Here is a 20,339-nt window from a genome sequence, read left to right as displayed (position 1 = left end):
ACTGCCCAACTATAGGGACAGGCTAGCCCAGCCGAGGCCTCTTTCCCTCTCTTTTCTCCCCAAAAAGAGTGGAATTTGTTAACTGACTGGGAGCCATAAGTGTCTGCGTCGGGGGGTTTCCCTCCCAAGGGGAAGACACCACGGAGACCACACCCTGCCCAAAAAGAGGGGGGGTATTTTGAGTGGAATACGTCACATGGTCTTACCGAGTCTTGTCTGAAGTATGTCATGTGGAGAGGTCCCATGGTTGGTCCTACCTGAAGGAGTTTCCACAGAGCATGGCGACCGGGGGCAGAGGGGCCTCTGCCCAAGGAAGACACAGTTTGCCGACAGGGAAACGATTTTGCGGAAGATATCACATGGGGTCGCCTCTGGGGAACCAGCACATGTGGAGCACCTACCTCAGTACAGGGGCTCATTAGTGCACGTACTGGGCTGGTCAGCGAGTTTCTCCGCAAACTCGACTGCCAGAGGGCTAAGGAGGAAAGTCATCCAGGGATCACAGTCTGTGAACACGACTGGGAGTCAAAAGCGCACGTCTTCACCTCAAGGGAGGGGAAAGGCGCTATGCGCAAGCGTACACCCGGCCAGCTGTCCCGGAACTTACCTGCTCGTGCCTGCCAATACAATCAGCTCCTCATGTACTTCCGGGAAGAAAGGAACAGGGGCGGGGCATGGCCGTGGGTGGCACTCCGAGCCCAGGAACCAATCGTTGAGCCGCAAGGGTTCAGGGGAGAGTGGAGGGTTCCACTCTAGCCCAACGCTCGCGGCAGCCCGGGAAAGCATGTCCGTCATTTCCGCGTTGGGGTGAGACTGGGTGACCATTCCCGAAGGAGGAAGCCCAGCTGAAGTCTCTGCGTCAGACTGGACGTGCCCACTCTCCGATGCTGCGCTCGATAACTCATCGTCTTCCCGAGCTCCGAATGAGAAGTCGAACTTGCGCTGAGACGAGCCGGCGGTCTTGTGCTAGAGCCCGATCGGGGCAAGCGAGCATGCTGGGGAATGGGAGGTCTGTGGGGGGATACCCGGTGGAGGTAGTCCCCAGTGCTGACCGACATGACCTCAAACCCGTAGGTAGAAGGACCGGTGCGGAGAGCCGCTGGGGTGGCTAGCTTTCTTACGAAAGCAAGCCGTGACCGCAACGTTGCCGTGGTCATGTTCTCGCAATGAGGACATGACTCATCCATGAACGATGTCTCTGCGTGGGCAGTGCCCAGACACGTAAGATAGCGATCGTGGCCGTCAGAAGTGGAGAGATAACGACCGCAACCAGGAATAACACACAAACGGAAAGGCATCTTTAAAAAGACATTCCGTGTGTGCCGCTTTTTTTATGAATGAAAACATACTCTTTTAGAATATACTCTCTTATTTTCGCTCTGCCAAAGCGCCCAGGGGCGTTCTCTGCACTCCACGGGTGCAGAGGGGGAGAAGCCGCTGAAATGCGCCGTAAATCCAGCAGTTTTGAGGTGCGTCTTTGGAGGGAATTGAATTCAGTGCACTGAATACAACCGCTTGGCTCCGAAGAAAAAATCTGAATGAGTGGTTGCATACCAGCTCCTTTCATACCCGTATGTCCGGGGGAGTGGCATGCAAATTCCACTCGCCTATTCTCATTGGCCTTTTTTAAAAAAAGCAGAGGTGTTTGGGGCTCCCAAGAGTGAACCCTAGTGTCACTACATCGACACAACGTCGAGTGAGTGACAGATAGGGAACAGCAGTTTTTGGGCTCTCAGTCAGCAACAATTATGTGCATTCACTTGTTGTGCCACTGTTATCTGGCTCATTACATTGAGTTCATAGTTAATGTCATGTTGCAGCCTCCATTTCATGTTATATATAAGTGCAAGAGAAGTTAAATATTTTATACAGTATACAGGTCTAGCTTACAAAATGCTTATACTATGCTCTATTTTTTTTTTTTATCAATAAACGCAGGTCAAAGAATCTATAAGATTTTCTTGATAACATCTGCAATAGACCATACATCTGTCCATTCAGTTATATACCAAGCATGTTGTCACTCAAAACCAGTGTTTGCATGCGGAATAATTTTTTTTATGCATATTTGTGTTGCTGAAGACTTGTTACATTACCCTGCTTGCATGAACTGTATGTAAGTCACATTATCACACACTTCTTGCCCTGCAGCTTTGTTGATGCATGTGCATTTATGTGTCTGTACATACTGCTCCGCTTTTCACAGACAGTGGAGGATATGTCCGCAAAAGCACCATGCTTTCACTCACTCTAACCCCTATGAAGAGAATCCAGAGCTCACCAAACCTATACACACTCACAGGTACAGGAAACTCAATTCATTTTTCAGATCCAGTGGTTTATATAAATCCACGTATAACTTGAACTCAGACAGAGAGATTAAAGAAAAAGTTCAACCAAAAATTTAAAGGGATAGCTCTCCCAAAAATGAAAATTATTTTATTTACTCGCCCTCATGCCATCCCAGATGTGTATGACTTTCTATCTTCTGCTGAACACAAACGAAGCTTCTTAGAAGAATATCTCAGCTCTGTATGTCCATACAATGCAAGTAAATGGTGACCAGACCTTTCAAGCTCCAAACAATAACATAAAGGCAGCATAAAAGTAATCCATACACTCCAGTGGTTTAATATACAGTATGTCTTCTGAAGTGATGCAATCACTTTGGGTGAGAAACAGATCCAATTTGTATTATTTTTTTTAAGAATGTGAAAGTGAAAGTGGAGATTTATTGTAAAAAAAAAAAAAAAATTACTTAAATATTGGTCTGTTTCTCACCCAAACCTAAATTTTGCTTCTAAAGACAGATTTAACCACTAAAGCCTTATGGATTACTCTTATGATGTCTTTTTGTGTTTTTGGAGCTTTAAAGGTCTGGTCACCATTCACCTGCATTGTATGGATCTACAGAACTGAAATTTTCTTCTAAAAATCTTTATTTTTGTTCTACAGAATGAAAGTCATACACATCTGGGATGGCATGAGGGTGAGTAAATTATGAGAGAATTATAATATTCATTATTGGGTGAGGTATACCTTTAAATTCTGTCATAATTTACTCACCCTCATGTCATTTGAAAAATTGATGATTTTCTTTCTTATGTGAAACACAAAAGGAGAAGTCTAGCAGAACGTTGACCCTTTTCCATAAAGTGAATGGTGACCAGTAACAAAAAGTACCATAAAAGCACTATAAAAATAGTCCAAACTCATGTGCCAAAATTGAATATGCTCATATTCAAATGACATGAATGAGACTCAACACTACCATATGGCTTCAGACAAATTGGAATATAGTGCACAATTTGTATGGACTACATTCTTGGTACTTTTATGTTGCTTTATTTATTTATTTATTTATTTTTTACAAGTGGTTGATATTCAAATTTGCTCGTTGTTCGTGAGCAATATTTCAGAGCAGGGGAGCATTTGTGCTGTTTGTGTTAAATGTGGCAGTGTGTTTATTCAGATACTGCAAGTAGGAATTCCTCTTCACTGCACTCAACGACACTCATGCCACATCTGTGTTTTATCCTGCTGAATCTTCTGCCCTACCATAGCTCTCTTCTCTATTTCTTTAAGTTGAGATGCTTCTCATCACATACTTTCACTCTCACAAGCAGCTCTGTAAGGAATTCAGGAGCGCTCCTCTCCTTTGCTTAAAAGGAAAAAGCAGCTCACAGTGTTCAGATTGTTGCCATAGTTGTGCACTTCCATGGCAACAATTGTTTACTTCAGGCTTTTTTCTCCGTCTCCTCTCAGCACTGTTTCCTCTGGGGGTGACCCTTTTTGTTTGAGCGGTCTCACGGACTATGACCTCACACACATATTCTCCATTGTTTAATTACACAGCGGGTGGGCAAGGAGCTGTAGGAGCGAGCTAACAGAAAAAAAAAACACATGCCATTCAGGATGAAGTTTGAGCACTGTTTATTTACTACTGTTAATGAGCAAAGGTTATTATGTGACATTAAACTAAAAAGAAATAAACTTAACAGTTGTTTTAGCCTTTTGACTCCAGTCAAGTTTTTATTTAAGTGAGCACTTAGTTTTGAGTGGATAAGTGTTAATCGACTGCCACATTTCTTTTGTAAAATGTGGAAAAAAGTGTAAAATGTGTAAAAACTCTTTTTTTTCTCTTTTTCACCTGTGCATAGACACTGAATCAGAGCCAAAAGATTCAGGTAAGCAACATTATTTTTATTTTTTTTTCTATTATTGCATGGCTCTCTGGAATACTTGATTGTGGTCAACAGTGACTTTTTTCTTCTGCAGAAAACAAAAGGAGATTTTTGGCAGAATGACAGACTCAGTCACCATTTACTTTCATTGTAATGAAAATCCTGCTTAACATCTCCATTTGTGTTCCACAGAAGAAAGGAAGTCATATGGGTTTGGAACAACATGAGATTAAGTAAATGATGAAAGAATTTTCATTTTTGGGTGAACTATCCTTTAACTAAGAAATTATGATTTTAATTATTACTATTTTATGGATAAATTATTGGTTAAACTCTTAGCAGATGAGTATAAAGCAAGTTTTAGAAGAGGCAAATGTTATGCTCATATATTCAGGTGCTTTGTTTTTGTCTTGTTAGATTTCTGGAAGTCCAGCAGTACCAGTGATGATCTGAGAAACGGTGACGTGTGCTCTTCCTCTCTGGCAGCTAAAGGCTACAGAAGTGTCAGACTCAACTTTCAGGATAAAAAGTCTCCCACACCAGTAAGTTCTGCTATGTTTGCTTCACTTATTTATTTTTCTTATCCTTTCTGGAGCTTATCCTTCCACAGGAAACGCCATTGGAAGTCCATTTGACAAGTTTTATTAATGACATTTTAACTGTACCGGTCACACCCTTTTCTAACATACTGGCCAGTTTGAAAGCTAAGAGCAAAGGAAATCTTTTAACTACTTCTAAAAACCTATCAAAATTGGACTATTATGGCTTTTAGTCCATTTGTATTAGCTTTAAAGACATCTATATACCAATGCACTTCTTAAAGTTGACAAAATGAACTTTACGCAGATATACTTCACATTTAAAATGTACAGTCTTTCTCTTCCAGGAAAACAAACTATTTGTTTTCTAACTATTGTTAGACTTCTCCTTTATAAATATTGATGTCTAGCACTACACAGATTTTTGTCCTGTCAAAATTCTCTCTAGAAATACAGTCGAATGCCCCTCCTCATATATGCACCTGAAACCAACTAACAAGTAGCAAATCATGTTTTATGGCTGTAACTAAACTAAAGCCTGTTGGCCTTTTTTTCTTTTTTTTTTTTTTTTAAAGGGGGAGCTCTTTGATATTTTCCCCCAAAACTTCTTGTTTCAATAGGAAAATATGGCAACTCAGGACCGAAATCTGTGCTCCTCAAACCATTTTATGGGGTCTTAAAACTGCATTGGACATGATAAATATGTGTTTTCTAAAGAGTTATTTACAATTTACTTTTCTAGATTCTAATATTATTTTAATCTACCTTCTCTCCTCCATTACTGAAATATGTTTATGTTCTCGTGATCAATTGATCAGCTCTTGAGGCCTCTAAGTTGCACCCTGCTTATGGCAATACAGCAAAATATTGCAACCATAATACATTTCAACAACATAACGGCCAACTGATTATTCTGAGAGTTCTTTCCCCATAGAAACCATGTTCACATACTCTTATTTAGTGAGAGTGTCACTGCAGAACAACTTCAGAGACCACTCAAGATCTGGCCCACACTCTAATATCCCAAAACCCACTTTCCTTAATCAGGCACAAGCGCATAGTATCCATTCCCACAGACTGCTGTCCACAGAGGGCCAAATATTGTCTTCACAAGAAAAGGAGCCCTGCCTGCACCCTCCGTTTAGGCAGATGGAGAAACATGTAGCTTCCCTCTCCATCCTCATTAACCCCAGGCCTTTGATATCGGCACGACACACCCAGGTGCTGTCTTTGAGACCCCCTACACCTCCTAAAAGGATGGGCCTCTTGGATAGCAGCTCACAGCCCTGCCTTCCACTTCCATCTGCAGCCCCGCCAGTGGTATATGTTATGGATTTCATAATGATGAATGTGGCATAATGTGCATTAGCTTAATAACACCCTCCCTTACATTTCCATGCTGTGCCTAAGCAAACATGACTAATCCTATTTCTCCATTTTTGCTAATGCACATTGAGGATTTCAAGGTCAGACAATTTGCATGGTAAATGTAGATATCTTCTTCTTCTTCTTTTTACAAATTACAATGGTTTTGGCATTTGAGTTGTCATTATGTAACATTTAAAAATTTGTTTATTTTTTTTCTAGTGACAGACCAATATATTGGCCAAGCTAATTAATCAGCTTATATTTAGCTATTTTAAGATTATCAGTGTCCGCCGTTAACCATGCCTGTTTGGCCAATCAACAGAAGGCTTTGTTTTCTTTTTTGCCAATTCACAATCAATGGATAAAACACATTTTCTTCTTGCCATTTTTTTGTGAATTTTGCGTAAACATTGTGTTTTTACACGTCTCATTTTTGTCTCTAATCTCAAATTATTGCCTTATATTTGTATGTCTCTTTTTGCTATTATTACATTGTATTAGATCAGAATTACGTATATCAGCCATAGATATCATTTTTAGCCATTAAAAACTCACATCAGCTGACCACTAGTTTTTTTTTCCTCATGGGCCCTTTTAAGACCTTGCATATCACTAATGTTCATGTGAATTTAATAAATATTCACTGTTGCTTGCACGTAGGGCTGCACGATTTTGACAAAAATTATTTTTGTTGATAATTTCCCTTGATATTGTAATTGCTATTATTTAATTAATTTTAATTAATAGAATTTACATTAAAATACTTGTTTTGTGTGGGGCAATTTCATTCTGTATTTTTTTAAGCAGGCTACACAAAGTACACTAAGAGCTGTGTTTTGTCAGTTTATTGTATTACTGTTTATTGATTATCAGTAAATCAAGACACATTGGCACTATTAGCAGCATGACAAACAAAACTGTTATTCAGATTTTTTGTTAAGTAACACAGTTACATACATGTCTGTGATTGGATAAAATGCTCAGCTGCTTCAAAAAACATGTTGTAAATAGAAAATGTTTACCCAAGGGGGGTAGACCTAAAAAGAATGCTGTAATTGACACTTTTCACGATTTGTAAATTGAAACGATTGTAATCTCGATTATTTGTTCAATTAATTATGGAGCCCTACTTGCATGTCTTTAATACAGGTACATGACAAATAACAAGCCTTTATAAAGCTAGAATTTGGTGTCACTTTGTTTGAATCTCTATGCAGTTATGAACTCTAAGTTTAAGGCCATTTTCACAATTTTGAGGTAACATTGGGGGAAAAAAATTGATAATATTTCTGTAATGCATCCACTTTTACATCACCTCATCCTCCATAACGTAAAGCTACCAGCTGCGTCAAATCACTGCTGCATTTACACACGCTGTGCCAACTGTTGAGTCTCATGTGTGCCACTCTCCTCTCTGTCATTCAGCCTGAGGTGCCAACCCTTCTCAAACAAACCTATCCTGGAACAGCTCTGACTTTACCATCACCCCCTAACTGGCCACGAATCTCCCCTGATTTCACCATCTTCAGAGCATCTGACCTTCTGCCCAAGGCCCCTTCTCCAGGCCCTCCTTCTCCCGGCTCAGAGCCTCTGCTGGGGCAGAGTCGCTGCTCTTCCCGCACTCACAGCGAAGCATCCACAGCGGTGCTGGAGGAGTTGAGGGCGTGTGGACTAAGCCAAGAGGGAGGCTCTCGTACCCCCTCTCCAACCCTCAGCCAGATGAGTGCAGTCACAGACCGCATGGGGCTGCACTCCCCTGCAGTTAGTACTGCTAATGTAACTATTCTCCAGCAGTTCAACACTTTACTGTCCTGTTCTCTTCCTCTGTCCTACATTCTTTAAAGGGGTCATATTCTATAATTTTGTAGCATTTTATGGTAGTGTAAGTCCACCTATAATCCCTGTTGAAAAGACACACTTAAGCTGAATGCAATGTCCATGCTGGTCTAGAATGGTTTAGGCTGGCTAGTGCTGGTTTGGTGCTAATTTAGCAGGTTGACCAGCATAACAATGTCATTCACTTCAAGTAGGTGGTCGACCAGTATGGTTTTTTAGTGGTAATGCTGGTTAACCATTTAGTTAACCATTTTATTTTTTGTGGCACTGAGATGAAAGACGGGTGCTGAATAGGGTCTAGAAAGGATTATGCATTGGAACATGCACTTTTATTTCAGAATGGCAAGGAACATTGTGGTTTCCATTATATAATGTATGTCCCCTTTAATTGTATAAATACTTTTTTTATTTATTACCTCCTCTCTTACCCTTTTGACACTTCCAGTCATTGTTTCTTATTCTTTTTAATTTCTCTGTGCATTTGTCAGGGGGCTGGTCAACAGAATCCGGTGTGTCACTTGTCCATTGTTATTCATGTTTAACAGTTTTACCATTTCTTCTCAGTGGAACGTCTAGGATAATGACAATACTAACAGCACCTTTGCTCTAGATTCTCACCCAGTCGCATCAGGTGTTTCTAGGTCTTCACTAACACCTTTTGCTTTCTCTTGATGATGTTGTGTCAGTGCTGGGTTTCTCAGTGATATTATGTCTTTGTCGAAGACTTTGGGTACAGGATTAAACTTGGGTACATGGCTTTGTTGAGACTCCTCTCCTAACATTACTGTTGTGTGTGGGAATTATCTACACTGTCATGCTCTTGTCGTATTGCTTTTTGTTGCTAAACAATTTAAAGCTGAAGTGTGAAATTTCTGTGCCATAGCATCACCAAACGAAATTACAAAATTAATAATTGTTTTCAAACAGGTTTCCTGTACACTCTCATTGTCTTCCATTGGTCGGTTAACAGATATTCCCACATTAATCTTACACATTGGTTGGCCAGTGTTGCTGTGTTGAGCTGTTTGGAATGCTCAAACAAATGGAGCAATGTTTTGACAGCGCCACATAGCCACAGTGTTTACAGTTTTCTGAAAATCAATCTAGAAATGGCTTACTTATAGTTGTCTCTAGTTAAGCTGAGAAAAAATTACATACTTCAGCTTTAATATTAAGAGTTTTGTCCTGAAATAGATTTTTTTCTGTTTAAAGCCATATGATTGAACCCGCATTACTAAAATATACAATGTTGGTGTTTTTATCTTCCCTGTGGGTGGGATCTGCATTTTGTCCTCTAATGTTACTAGCCAATCCACCAGGCTGTTGGGTATTTTTTCATTGTTTTCTGTTCTATATCCTATACTTTCATTAGGGGCAACAGATAATCCATGACACAAAAATCTGATCTCAACTACTTTTATTTACCATTTCAAAAAATGTTTGTTCCATTAACATTATCTCTCTGTTGTGTATACAGGGCCAGATGACTGTGAATGGGGGTCTGAGTGGACCAACAAGTCCACATAGTCACCTCCAAAGAAACTTCTCCCCCTCGACATACCCCCCTCCTCCGTCCTTGAGCCCCAGTATTACAGCAATGCAGCAGGCTAAAACCACTGGTGAGTACCGAAGTGCATCTTACACTCTGCCATGTACATCTGTTTGTTTCATGTACATGAGCATATGTTTGTTTGTTTGAGTAAAGTTTTCTGACATTAAATGTTTGGATTATTGATGTAAGCATTTGTAACAACTAAGAAATGGAACTGGCTAACTACAATTTGCAACAAGTTTAACCACATTAAGCCTTTAATGTGTAGGGCCCTATGAAATCAGTTTTATTTCTTTCCAAATTCCTTTTCATTTTTTCCCAAATTTCGTGTTTTCTGTAAAAAAAAAAAAAATGTATTCCGTGTTTTAAAGCTACGCTATGTAACTTTTGGCTTTGTAGCGGTTGAAGCATAAAACTGCAAGTTACTTGCAAAGGAAAATTGTTTTGGTAATTACGTGAGTTGGGCTTCGACTCTGCTCTTCTGCGCAGATGAATCTGATGGTTTAAGGAGTGTCAGTGAAACATGGTTAAAGTAATCATCTTATCAGAGCGAATGTCACTAATGACAACAAAACTCGCCCCTCCCCTCAAAAAATAAATAAATAATGAAAGGAAGAAAAAGATGGATATACAAATAAATATGTCTTATTAGCAGGTAAGTAGCATATCTTCCACTGTTTTTTGTTTTGTTTTTTTTTTTACTTATTGAAAACAGTTGTTTTAAAATAAATAGCGTTACAGAAGATAGGGAACAAAGACATTAGACATGATGATTGCTAGTTATATCTGATCAAATGAAACGGTGGAAACTATTATAACTTAGCTAGTAGGCAAATAGACCAAGGTAGTAACTAGGTTAGAGATTGGCATTGTTACCAGTATAAAAGTTCATTTTTTTCCATTGTTCTTCCTTCTTCGAAAATGAAATTGAAAGCACTGCAGTGTCAGAATCCAAAATAAAATGCCCCATTAGAGGGGCTAACGCTATCTAATGAACTATTGTGCTAAGAGAGCTACCTGGCTCACTATCGGTCCAATAAATATCTTACCTGCTGTCCAGCAAGAAAAACTCCATCTCTGGATCAGTTTTAAATCCTTTAAGATCTCAGAGTTGTCACCACCTTTGAAAAGCCATCCAGTGTTGTTTTGTGTTTTATTATGGGCTCTGTCGTTTTCCCTTTTTGCTTGCAGACTCTTCTTGGTTCGAGGTTTATTTATTTTGAAAATGGGTGATTCCCAAGAGGGTTGCCTTGGGACATGACATAAACATGCACGGACGAATGACGGAAGTATGCAATTTCCCGCCAAATCTGTCCCGACAGCTCTAAAATATAAATCATTATTATAGGCTTACCATAGTGAATCAGGGAAAGGCAAAAACATGGTTTGTAAGACGGATTGTTGGTGTACTTGCTCATTAATGAAATTTTGTTCATTTCTAACGAAAAATCTTACATAGTAAGAGTTTAATTACATTTTATCATCATCATCATCATCATCATCAAAAAAAAAAAAAATCGAATTAAAATGAATTAATAGAATTTTAATCAAATGAAAAACCAAACAATTATTTTTCAACATACCATTACTTTATTTTTTATCAAATGAAGTGGTTCTATACAGATCTTTACAGCACAATCCAAAACACAATATTGGAGTTATTATTGTTATTATTATTATTTTTATATTTTTGTTGCAATTTCTTCAATTTCACGTGTCTAGTTAAATTGTGCTTTTATTTTGACGGAAAACAGAATGAAGCAGTTTCAGTTTGTATATTTTTGACGACAGCTTCACTCCTCCGGATAAGCAGTTTGCTATACTATATGGCTTAAATGTGCTTTTTAAATCTCAGAAGGCTGGGATTTAATTACATAAATGTACAGTCTGCTTGTGCTGTGCACTTTAAGATTAATGCTCACTCTGCTGTCTGTAATCTATTACAAACACAGAGCGCATGTGATGCTTATGCTTACGATGAGGTTTTATCAGTGTATGAGTGTCCGGCTTGACACTTTCCCTTTAAAAGTGTGCAGCACATTCAGACTGTATAATTATTTAATTAAATCCCAGCTTTTTGTAGTTTATTTATCACATTAGGACATATCTCGATTTAAATTTGATTAATTAAACATTAATACATTAATTTGATCCCAAAATGGCCGTTTTTGATGTTTAAGTAATTCTTACCATTCTCCTCTACCTGGAGTATGGAGCTGCATTTAAGGATGTCGAAATAATTTTTTGAGCGCGCATAAACGCCACCATAAAGTTTTATTTATCACTGGGAAACTCTGGATTATCTTTAAGTGCACTTTACAAGTTGAAAATATAGCGGAAATAAAAAAAGTTGTAATTTTGAATGTTGACGGAACAGTTTAGTGTATACGCATTTTATGTTGATGAAGAATAGCAATAAAGTTATTTAAAATACTAATTTAGCCAGTTTATGAGATGACAGGCTTGTGCACGAGAATGATAAAATACAGATAAAACATAAATTGCACACTTAACTTGCATCCTTTGCTCAATGTTTTGTTGTAAAATACACAAAAAACTTTGTGTCTTTGTTTGGAAGTGAAATAGAGAGAAAGAAATATGAAATTGTCCAGCGAATCCAGTTTCATTCCAACCAAAATTACATTATAATTATTTCATTCTGTAGAGCATGGTGCTAGCAACACAAAGGTCATAAGTTCAGTTTACAGGGAGCACACAAACTGATAAAACACCTTAAAAGCACTGTACAGTAAGTCACTTTTGGATAAAAGCATCTGTCAAATGCCTAAATGTAAATGACATTCAAAGTTGTAAGTAGGAACTTCCCAGGCAATTTGAACGCAGCATAACTATACGGCTAAATTAAGTTTATATGCTGTACAGCTGTGAAAATATGGGCTCCCTGGTCTCTGATAAGTCACTGGTGTGAGGTGCCAAGCTTAACTCGACTGCAGTTAAGCAGCGGTGTTTACCAGCCATGTGATGCTAAGTGTGTCGCAACCAGTCTGCTTTTGAGTGCCCGCCCAGTGATCTCTCTAATCCCAAGTGACATTAAGCTCAAATCTGAATGACGGAGCGGTTGGGGATGAGGGCGGAGCTGAGACTCCGGGATTAGAGCATCTGTGTTCATGCATGAGGCTGACCTTTGTCTCAGAATTACTGTTTTACCCTAAAAGGCTTCAGTTTGAATGTCTGGACATACAGCCAGACTGTACCTGGAGAGCTGCTTTCTGTGCTTATTCCATGCTAGAATACTGTAATCAACATATTTATGGATTCTTTCTTCTGATTTGGATTTACAATCTGTGACACTGCTGTATTCTTGACCTGGCTGTATTTCACAGTAACTGACATGGGAACGTTGGTTAGTCCCAGGAGTACTAAAAACTTACACACCCTAACCTGACCCTGTCTTCCTCGCTTCAGCCTCTGGGTCCAGCACTCCAATCTATACCAACGTGGATCCTGTTTGCCCTGCACAAGCTGCACAGACTGACAGGAAAGGAACAACTGGGAAAGCCCCACTCTATGCTGGCATCGGTCCTGTGGATGAATCCGGGATCCCAATTGCCATACGAACAGTGAGTGACTGCTGTTGTAGAATCTACTCCTTTGTTTCCATAGTTATGCCATGGAACTTATTGTATTATTTGGAATATTATTGTTACTCAGACACTTCATAGTACCTCACAACTACATTTCTATAGATGTGGCTTTCTTAGAATTATTAAACATTCAATAGAGTTATTGAACTATTTATTGAACATTGGTGCCTTTTATCATTTAGTCTTTGCCACTGTTTTATAAAAGCCATAAGCCACTCAATTATTTGTGTTACAGTGATTTTACAGCTGTTAAGGAGTTTTTTTTTTAGTTGTGCCAAAGAACATACCTTAACAGTGGTAAAATCACTGAAACTCAAAGCCTCTTGTGGCCAGTGGCTTTATCAATCAACAGTATGAAACAAAAAACTAAAAAATGATTTGCCTAAAAGCTTAGTTTACTGTACATTTGTTTTAGAGAGTTTGTCCCTCTGGTTCTTTATTGGCAGTGGACATATCATCGGAAGTGAATACATAAAATTGGCAATTCTAGAATTAATCTTCAATCATTCTCAGGTCATATGGGACTGGCTGTTTTGATTTGTGCAGTAAATTGCATTTTCCCACACTGAGTTTCATTTAGCCCCAGGGAAACAGGGGCATCTGTGCTCAGCATCACTCATGGGCCAACAGACAGTGATGTGTCTCTCAGCTTAACATAGTGAGGCACAATGCATCAGCATTTTTATAGGAGCCTTCTGATGCCAGAGTTTTGCACTTAAGGTCACACAGGGTATTTGGTTGCTGTTTGTTTTTGAGACTATTCTTTAAGTCTGGGGAGGCCTGTAATCTAAAAAGCACATGTTTTGTGTGTTGCTTTAGACTGTTGACAGGCCAAAAGACTGGTACAAGACCATGTTCAAACAGATTCATGTGGTGCATAAACCAGGTAAGTTTGAATCTTTTAGATTTACCAACTAATTTTTACTAATATTTTATTTATTGCATTTATTATTAACACTTAAAGGTGCTGTAAAGGATTTTTCATGGAAAGGTATGCAAAAAATTGTCCTACTCCCTGAAAGATATAAATGAAATAAGTGGCGTAAGATATCTCACTTGTTTCTGTGACAGCTCTAGACTCTGTAAACATCAAATTCAAATGTGTTCGTGGACTGCGGGCAATGACGCTTTCGACCTGTCAATAATTTTGCGCGTTCTCATATTATTGTAATTGCAGCAAATTATTGAGGCTTACTGCCATTTTTGAGCCATGTTTTTCATAACAGTTGTCTGTTGAGGTTGCTATTTTGCTGCTGTTGTTTTTGACAGCCGTTTCTTCTCAATAAAGCTAATTTGTTATCTTTGGAGTGCAGGGGGCTTGGCTAATTCAAAGGCTCAGTCTCGTCGAAGTAGAATAGCTAAAATCGCTTACAGCACCTTTAAATACTTCCCGTCAAAGAATGTGAAGACAATAAATGTTATAATAAATAGAAATGATGTTAAACTATAAATTGTCAATTTAGATCATATCTGAAGCAGGACATCACATTTTGTATGTGTCATTATTTGTGTACTTTTTATGTACTATGTTATGGTATATTTGGCATAGATAGATACAGTAGTTGATTTTTGTTCATTAAAATCTGTTCATTTTAAGGGGTATAAAAACAACATTCCCTTGCTACTGTGGCTTTAATTAAGCCAGACATAATAAAGTCCTGAATTTTCTGTGTGATTATAGAACTGTCTACTGAGGGTTTAGTTTTTTGCAGAGAAGGGCAATTTAGGGTCACCTAAAGAGGAGTGATAATAAAAGAGCTTTACTCAGCAGACTGTGGATTAGAACTGCATCATTACTGGAAATGGACTGTCAGGGGGTTGCTGCAGGGATTACAGGGGTCAAAGGATCACCTTGCTTTTGCATCTTATTATGTCTTTCGAATTACCTTACTCCCAAACTGTTCTTACAAATTAGTTTGTTTACATTATTAACTACGTTATGTAATCTATGTTAATTATCATATTTGCTTATTTGTTTTCACAGAGAATGACTGGTCTGGGTCCCGTACTGCCACAGATCCCATTACAAATACTGGTACTACTGTTGCTAATTCTTTTCACATTATAGTAACGCAAACTTAATGAAATGCCAAAAACGAAATACAAACAATAAAACTAGTGCAAATTCCAACCAACACGAAAAATAAATAGTAATGCAAACATGATGAAATGCCAAAAATTCAAAACAAACAATAAAACTAGTCCAAACTCCAACCAATAAGAAAAATAAATATTAATGCAAACTTGATGAAATGCCAAAAAGTTAAAACAAACAACAAAACTAGTGCAAACTCCAGCTAGTATGAAAAAAAAAATGTTTACGATTCTTTTAACTGCAAAACAATTTTGCATAATTTTTAATTGTATTATATATATATATATATATATATATATATATATATATATATATATATATATATATATATATATATATATGTATAATATGTTTTAATTATATAACTGCTTTATAGCACTCAAGGTCGCTTTACAAAAAAACAGCTGAACAAAACAAAACAGACAGATCAAATTTATGAATAACAAAACTCAGAACATAACTTAAAAGCATAATAAAGCATGAGAATAGCAAAGAGAAAAGAGATGTGACAATATATATATATATATATATATATATATATATATATATATATATATATATATATACACACACACTCAAATGTTTTTTTTTTTTTCTTTTTTTTTCTCATTTTAGAATAATAGTAAAGTCATCAAAACTATGGAATAACATAAATGGAACTAAAATGCTGGAATTATGTTGTGACTAACAAAATCCAAAATAAATCAAAACTGTGTTATATTTTAGCATCTTCAAAGTAGTCACCCTTTGCCTAGACTTTGCAGAAATGTACTCTTGACATTTTCTCAACCAACTTCTTGAGGTATCACCCTAGGATGCTTTTTAAACAGTATTGAAAGAGTTCCCATCTATGTTGGGCTCTTATTGGCTGCTTTATTATTTGGTCCAAGTCATAAATTTCAAAAACGTTTTTATTTTATTTTTATTACATTTTAATTTTATAATGAAATAAATTAATGTGGTGGCACAATTATATTTTTGTCTACAAAACTAATTTCAAACATATATATATATATATATATATATATATATATATATATATATATATATATATATATATATACACACACACACACACACACTGTATGTTGTTTATACTTAGTATCTTTACATTAATGTTGCTGTTGGCTATTGTTTTTTGTTTCAGATAAGCATGGCCCATCCAATCCTGTTCAGGCCCATCCTGCACCTAAAACAAGCACCTACCGACCCATCGCCAAGTGTGTCTCTGATAACGGCATGTACAGTTTCAGAATGCCTACCACCTCAACCCTGCCCTCTTCAGCATCAGCACAGTACAGAGCCAATGACAAAAACACAACACAGAGAGGCAGGAGCACACCTGACATGTACGAATCAACCATCCATTCACATAGAGTGACAAAACTTTTCTTTAGGATTTTCAGATTTTACATGGATTTGATTATGCATCTTAAAGAAATAGTTCACTCAAAAATGAAAATTTGCTCATCATTTACCCTCATGCCATTTCAGATGTTTCTTACTTCTGCTGAACACAAACAAAGTGTTTTTGAAAAAATATTTTCAAAATTTTGCTTCCAAAAATACAGAAAGGAGGCATAAATGTAATCAATAAGACTCCAGTGGTTAAATCCATATCTTAAGAAGTGATGTGATAAGTGTTGGTGAGAAACTAATCAATAATTAAGTCCTTTTTTACTATCAATCTCGACTTTCACTTTCACATTCTTTTTCTTTTGTTTTTGGCAATTCCCATTTTTCATGCATATCGCCACCTACTGGGCAGGGAGGAGAATTTATATTAAAAAGGACTTAAATATTGATCTGTTTCTCACCCACACCTATCATATCGCTTATGAAAATATAGATTTAACCACTCAAGCCGTATGGATTACTTTTATGCTGGCTTTGTGTCATTTTTGGAGCGCCAAAATGTTGGTACCCATTCACTTGCATTGTGAGGACCTACAGAGCTGAAATATTTATCTAAAAATCTTTGTTTGAGTTCAGCTGAAGAAAAAAAGTCATACACATCTGGGATGGCATGAGGGTGAATATCATTTTCGTTTTTGTGTGAACTACCCCTTTAAAGCATAAAAATTAAAGGCATAGTTCACCCCAAAATCATTGTTTGCGTATTTTTTCCATTCAATAAAATTAATGGTTACTGAGGCTGCCTAATATACCCATTTGTGTTCAGTGAAAGAAAGTCATTCAGCTTACTCAACATGGTTAATGATGACATAATTTTCATTTTTAACTAAAGTCTTGATTACAGACATAGCCTATTTATTTTTCTTTGTATCACTCATATCCTTTTCTATATTTCATATTTTCAAGGAATGAGTGGGGGCCTCCCGATAGGAAGGTGGATACACGGAAATACAGAGCTGAGCCCAGGAGTATCTTTGACTATGAGCCGGGGAAGTCCTCTATTGTAGAGCAAGAGAGAGCGGTATGCCATAAGTGTATTTTGGATTATGTTTTCTGTGTTGTAATTTTGTGTGAAGCTTTTGAAAGACCATGATAGGATGGGAATGAGTAAAATGCATTGTGAGATTAGTTTTAAAAGTAATAATATTTACTTATTGCTTGTTTAAAGTCAGCTACATAAAGTTTCAGAGACAATACATGATGTATATGAGGCATTTCATACAGTATAACTGTACTTTGTATGAATATGTAAGATCAAATGCATTGATCTTACAGTTAATGCCACATGGCTTTAAAGAAATAGAAAAACCATGCACCAGGCATCACTAATGAAATACTGTCAATTGGTCAGTTTACATGTGTCAGCACAGCCACAGGCATTTAGATACACAGTGGGTAGCATTGACTAAACTTTCTACTATAATAATAGAATAGAATTGAAAATTGACATGAAAACAGTTGCAAAAGTTTTTACATAATGGGGTTTCTGTAAATATTTAAAGAATTGTTCTCTTATGCAGCAAGCTGAAGTGCTTCACCACTTTGCTTGGAAAAAAAAAAGAACAGTTTTTGCTTAAACTAGCCTAAGATGGTTTAGCAGAGCAAGCCTCAGTAGAGTACCGTAACTCAATGAGAGAGGACAGATAAATTACTGGTCCCTTGGAACATATTGTGGTCAAGGTCACTAATAAAGTTGGGGAAATCAGTTTGCCTCTACTGGAACAGTCCGTCATTCTGCTTTGAGAATTTTTGGTGTACTCCTGCCCTCTGCTGGATAGGAAGTGAAATTATAAACTTTATAAATGTAATAAAACTATTTTAGCAATGCTTTGCATTTGTTTAAACTTCACATATCAATACATTTTCACTTTGTCTCACCTCATTTAACATCTTATTTTCACATTTCCATGACTACCTTTTTTCATTCCTTTCTTCTTCTTCTACTGCCTTCCATTTTCAACACCAGACAAGTAACTTAATACCAGAGGAGATAGATTTAGAGAATGAGCCATGGTATAAGTTCTTTGCTGAACTGGAGTTTGGGCGGCCGGTAAGTGTGGCTAGTCTTGCGTGTTTGGTTTGGTCCTGCTGGTATGCCGCTTGTGATTGGTGTGCGGGTGGAAAGGTCAAATACGTGTGGTACATGACATCGGCCCGTGGCAGTCACATCTGAAATGACTGGTTGGAATGAGCAGACAATTCCGGACACTGTACTCAACATACGGTTCATTTTGATGAATAACCAAGATTAGGTTCTGTGTAAATGAGCCCTGTTCTCGTCCACCAGCATTTTAATCTTGTGCTTGTTTTAGGCTTTGTCACCTTAGATTTTTGCACTTTTTACACATTAAACTAATGTTGTACATTTTAAATGCTTTTGTAGGATTAATTTCACCAATAATATTTTGCATTGCTTCCACTGAATTTGTAGCATATCTCTTAATCTTTGTGCAAGGAGTGTGGAGTGTTGACTTTCATTGATAAGGCTTGGTGTGCTGTAAGTTGTGTTAATATAAAAGCTGCAGTGTTTCTGTTGCATGTGTAACTTAGTTGAAGGTCATCACATTGTTCCTCTCCTCAGTTATGTGACTTTACTCTCTTGTTATGTCACTGTCCCTCCATCTCTGCTTCTTCTCCTTTATCCCATCTTTGGGCGAAGCCTCCAAAAAAGCGTCTTGATTATAATCCAGAGAGCACTCCTCGATTCCGAATGGAGGTAAAGAAAGAATGAATGAACGAGTGAGTGAGTGAGTGAGTGATTAACTAGTTGAGTGAGAGAGAGAAAGATGATTAGACATAGACTAATGTTGCCTTCCTGGTGCCAGTTTTGTTTTCACTAAAAGTTTCTTTCTATCAACACTCCTACTTATTGTTAACATCATTGATTTTCTTTAAAGACCCTACAAAATCGCTTGGTTTGACGTATTTCCTATTGAAAAAGGCAGTTTTAGCCAAAAAGGTTTAGTTATGTCACAGCTGTGAACAATGATTTGCTACTTGCTAGTTGGTTGCAGGTGGCATTAGGTGCAGGGACATTCTTATTATAGAATGTATTTGATTGAATAAAATCTGTGAGTGTCCCCAAAAGGGAATGATAAGCAAGATGCGTATATCTGCTGAAGGTTAATTTAGTCAACTTTTAGGAGTACAGTAGCATATATATATATGGCTTTAAAGCTGATGGACATGGACTACAACAACAACAATCAAATTTTGATTTAAACACAAAGCCCATAGTTTCAAGTGGAGCAATACACTCAATATAATACCACATCAGCTTTACCGTTCATAATAACAGTTTAGTCTTTCTTACAGCATTATATATTTCATAATGAGACAAGCATTTACGCCTGCCTGTCATTCTGTTCATTCTGTCCATATGCTTATAGTAGTTGAAGGATGGAGATCCCCCTGCAGTATCATATTACATCCTGTTACAATTGGGGCATTTTTGTCATTGTAAACATAGCTCACTGTCACCTTTGGCAGATAACAACATTCAGCTCCTCTGTTTAAATATATCCCAAATATACTCAAAATCCCTAGTTATTTTTTAATGATTTTTTTCCCCCAATGCATTCGTTTTATAAGACCATCGCCAGAAATAGGATGTTTTGGTAACATTTAACAACAAGGTTTTATACGTTGACATTAGTTAATGATTAAGGTAACACTCTTGGTAAATGTTAATTTAAAAATGTACTATTGTTCATTGTTAGTTCATGTTAGTTAATTCATAATGCT

General features: G+C 37.4%; 1 protein-coding gene across 1 annotated transcript in view; it reads left to right on the top strand.

The window, feature by feature from the left end:
- Positions 1 to 20,339, top strand: part of LOC127413130 (sorbin and SH3 domain-containing protein 2-like) — a 67,428-nt gene that overhangs the window by 26,664 nt on the left and 20,425 nt on the right. Inside the window, exons 4-15 of the mRNA XM_051650014.1 lie at positions 4,161 to 4,187; positions 4,602 to 4,726; positions 5,771 to 6,043; positions 7,517 to 7,867; positions 9,405 to 9,546; positions 12,906 to 13,060; positions 13,904 to 13,970; positions 15,069 to 15,119; positions 16,327 to 16,528; positions 17,502 to 17,616; positions 18,562 to 18,645; positions 19,255 to 19,311. Coding sequence (XP_051505974.1) covers positions 4,161 to 4,187; positions 4,602 to 4,726; positions 5,771 to 6,043; positions 7,517 to 7,867; positions 9,405 to 9,546; positions 12,906 to 13,060; positions 13,904 to 13,970; positions 15,069 to 15,119; positions 16,327 to 16,528; positions 17,502 to 17,616; positions 18,562 to 18,645; positions 19,255 to 19,311 — 1,649 coding nt within the window. The remainder of the gene's footprint in view (positions 1 to 4,160; positions 4,188 to 4,601; positions 4,727 to 5,770; positions 6,044 to 7,516; positions 7,868 to 9,404; positions 9,547 to 12,905; positions 13,061 to 13,903; positions 13,971 to 15,068; positions 15,120 to 16,326; positions 16,529 to 17,501; positions 17,617 to 18,561; positions 18,646 to 19,254; positions 19,312 to 20,339) is intronic.

Source organism: Myxocyprinus asiaticus, chromosome 22, assembly GCF_019703515.2.
Source record: "Myxocyprinus asiaticus isolate MX2 ecotype Aquarium Trade chromosome 22, UBuf_Myxa_2, whole genome shotgun sequence".
NCBI classification, from domain to species: Eukaryota; Metazoa; Chordata; class Actinopteri; order Cypriniformes; family Catostomidae; genus Myxocyprinus; species Myxocyprinus asiaticus.
The sequence above is the reverse complement of the archived record's forward strand: the minus strand, read 5'-3'. Positions and strand labels throughout refer to the sequence as shown.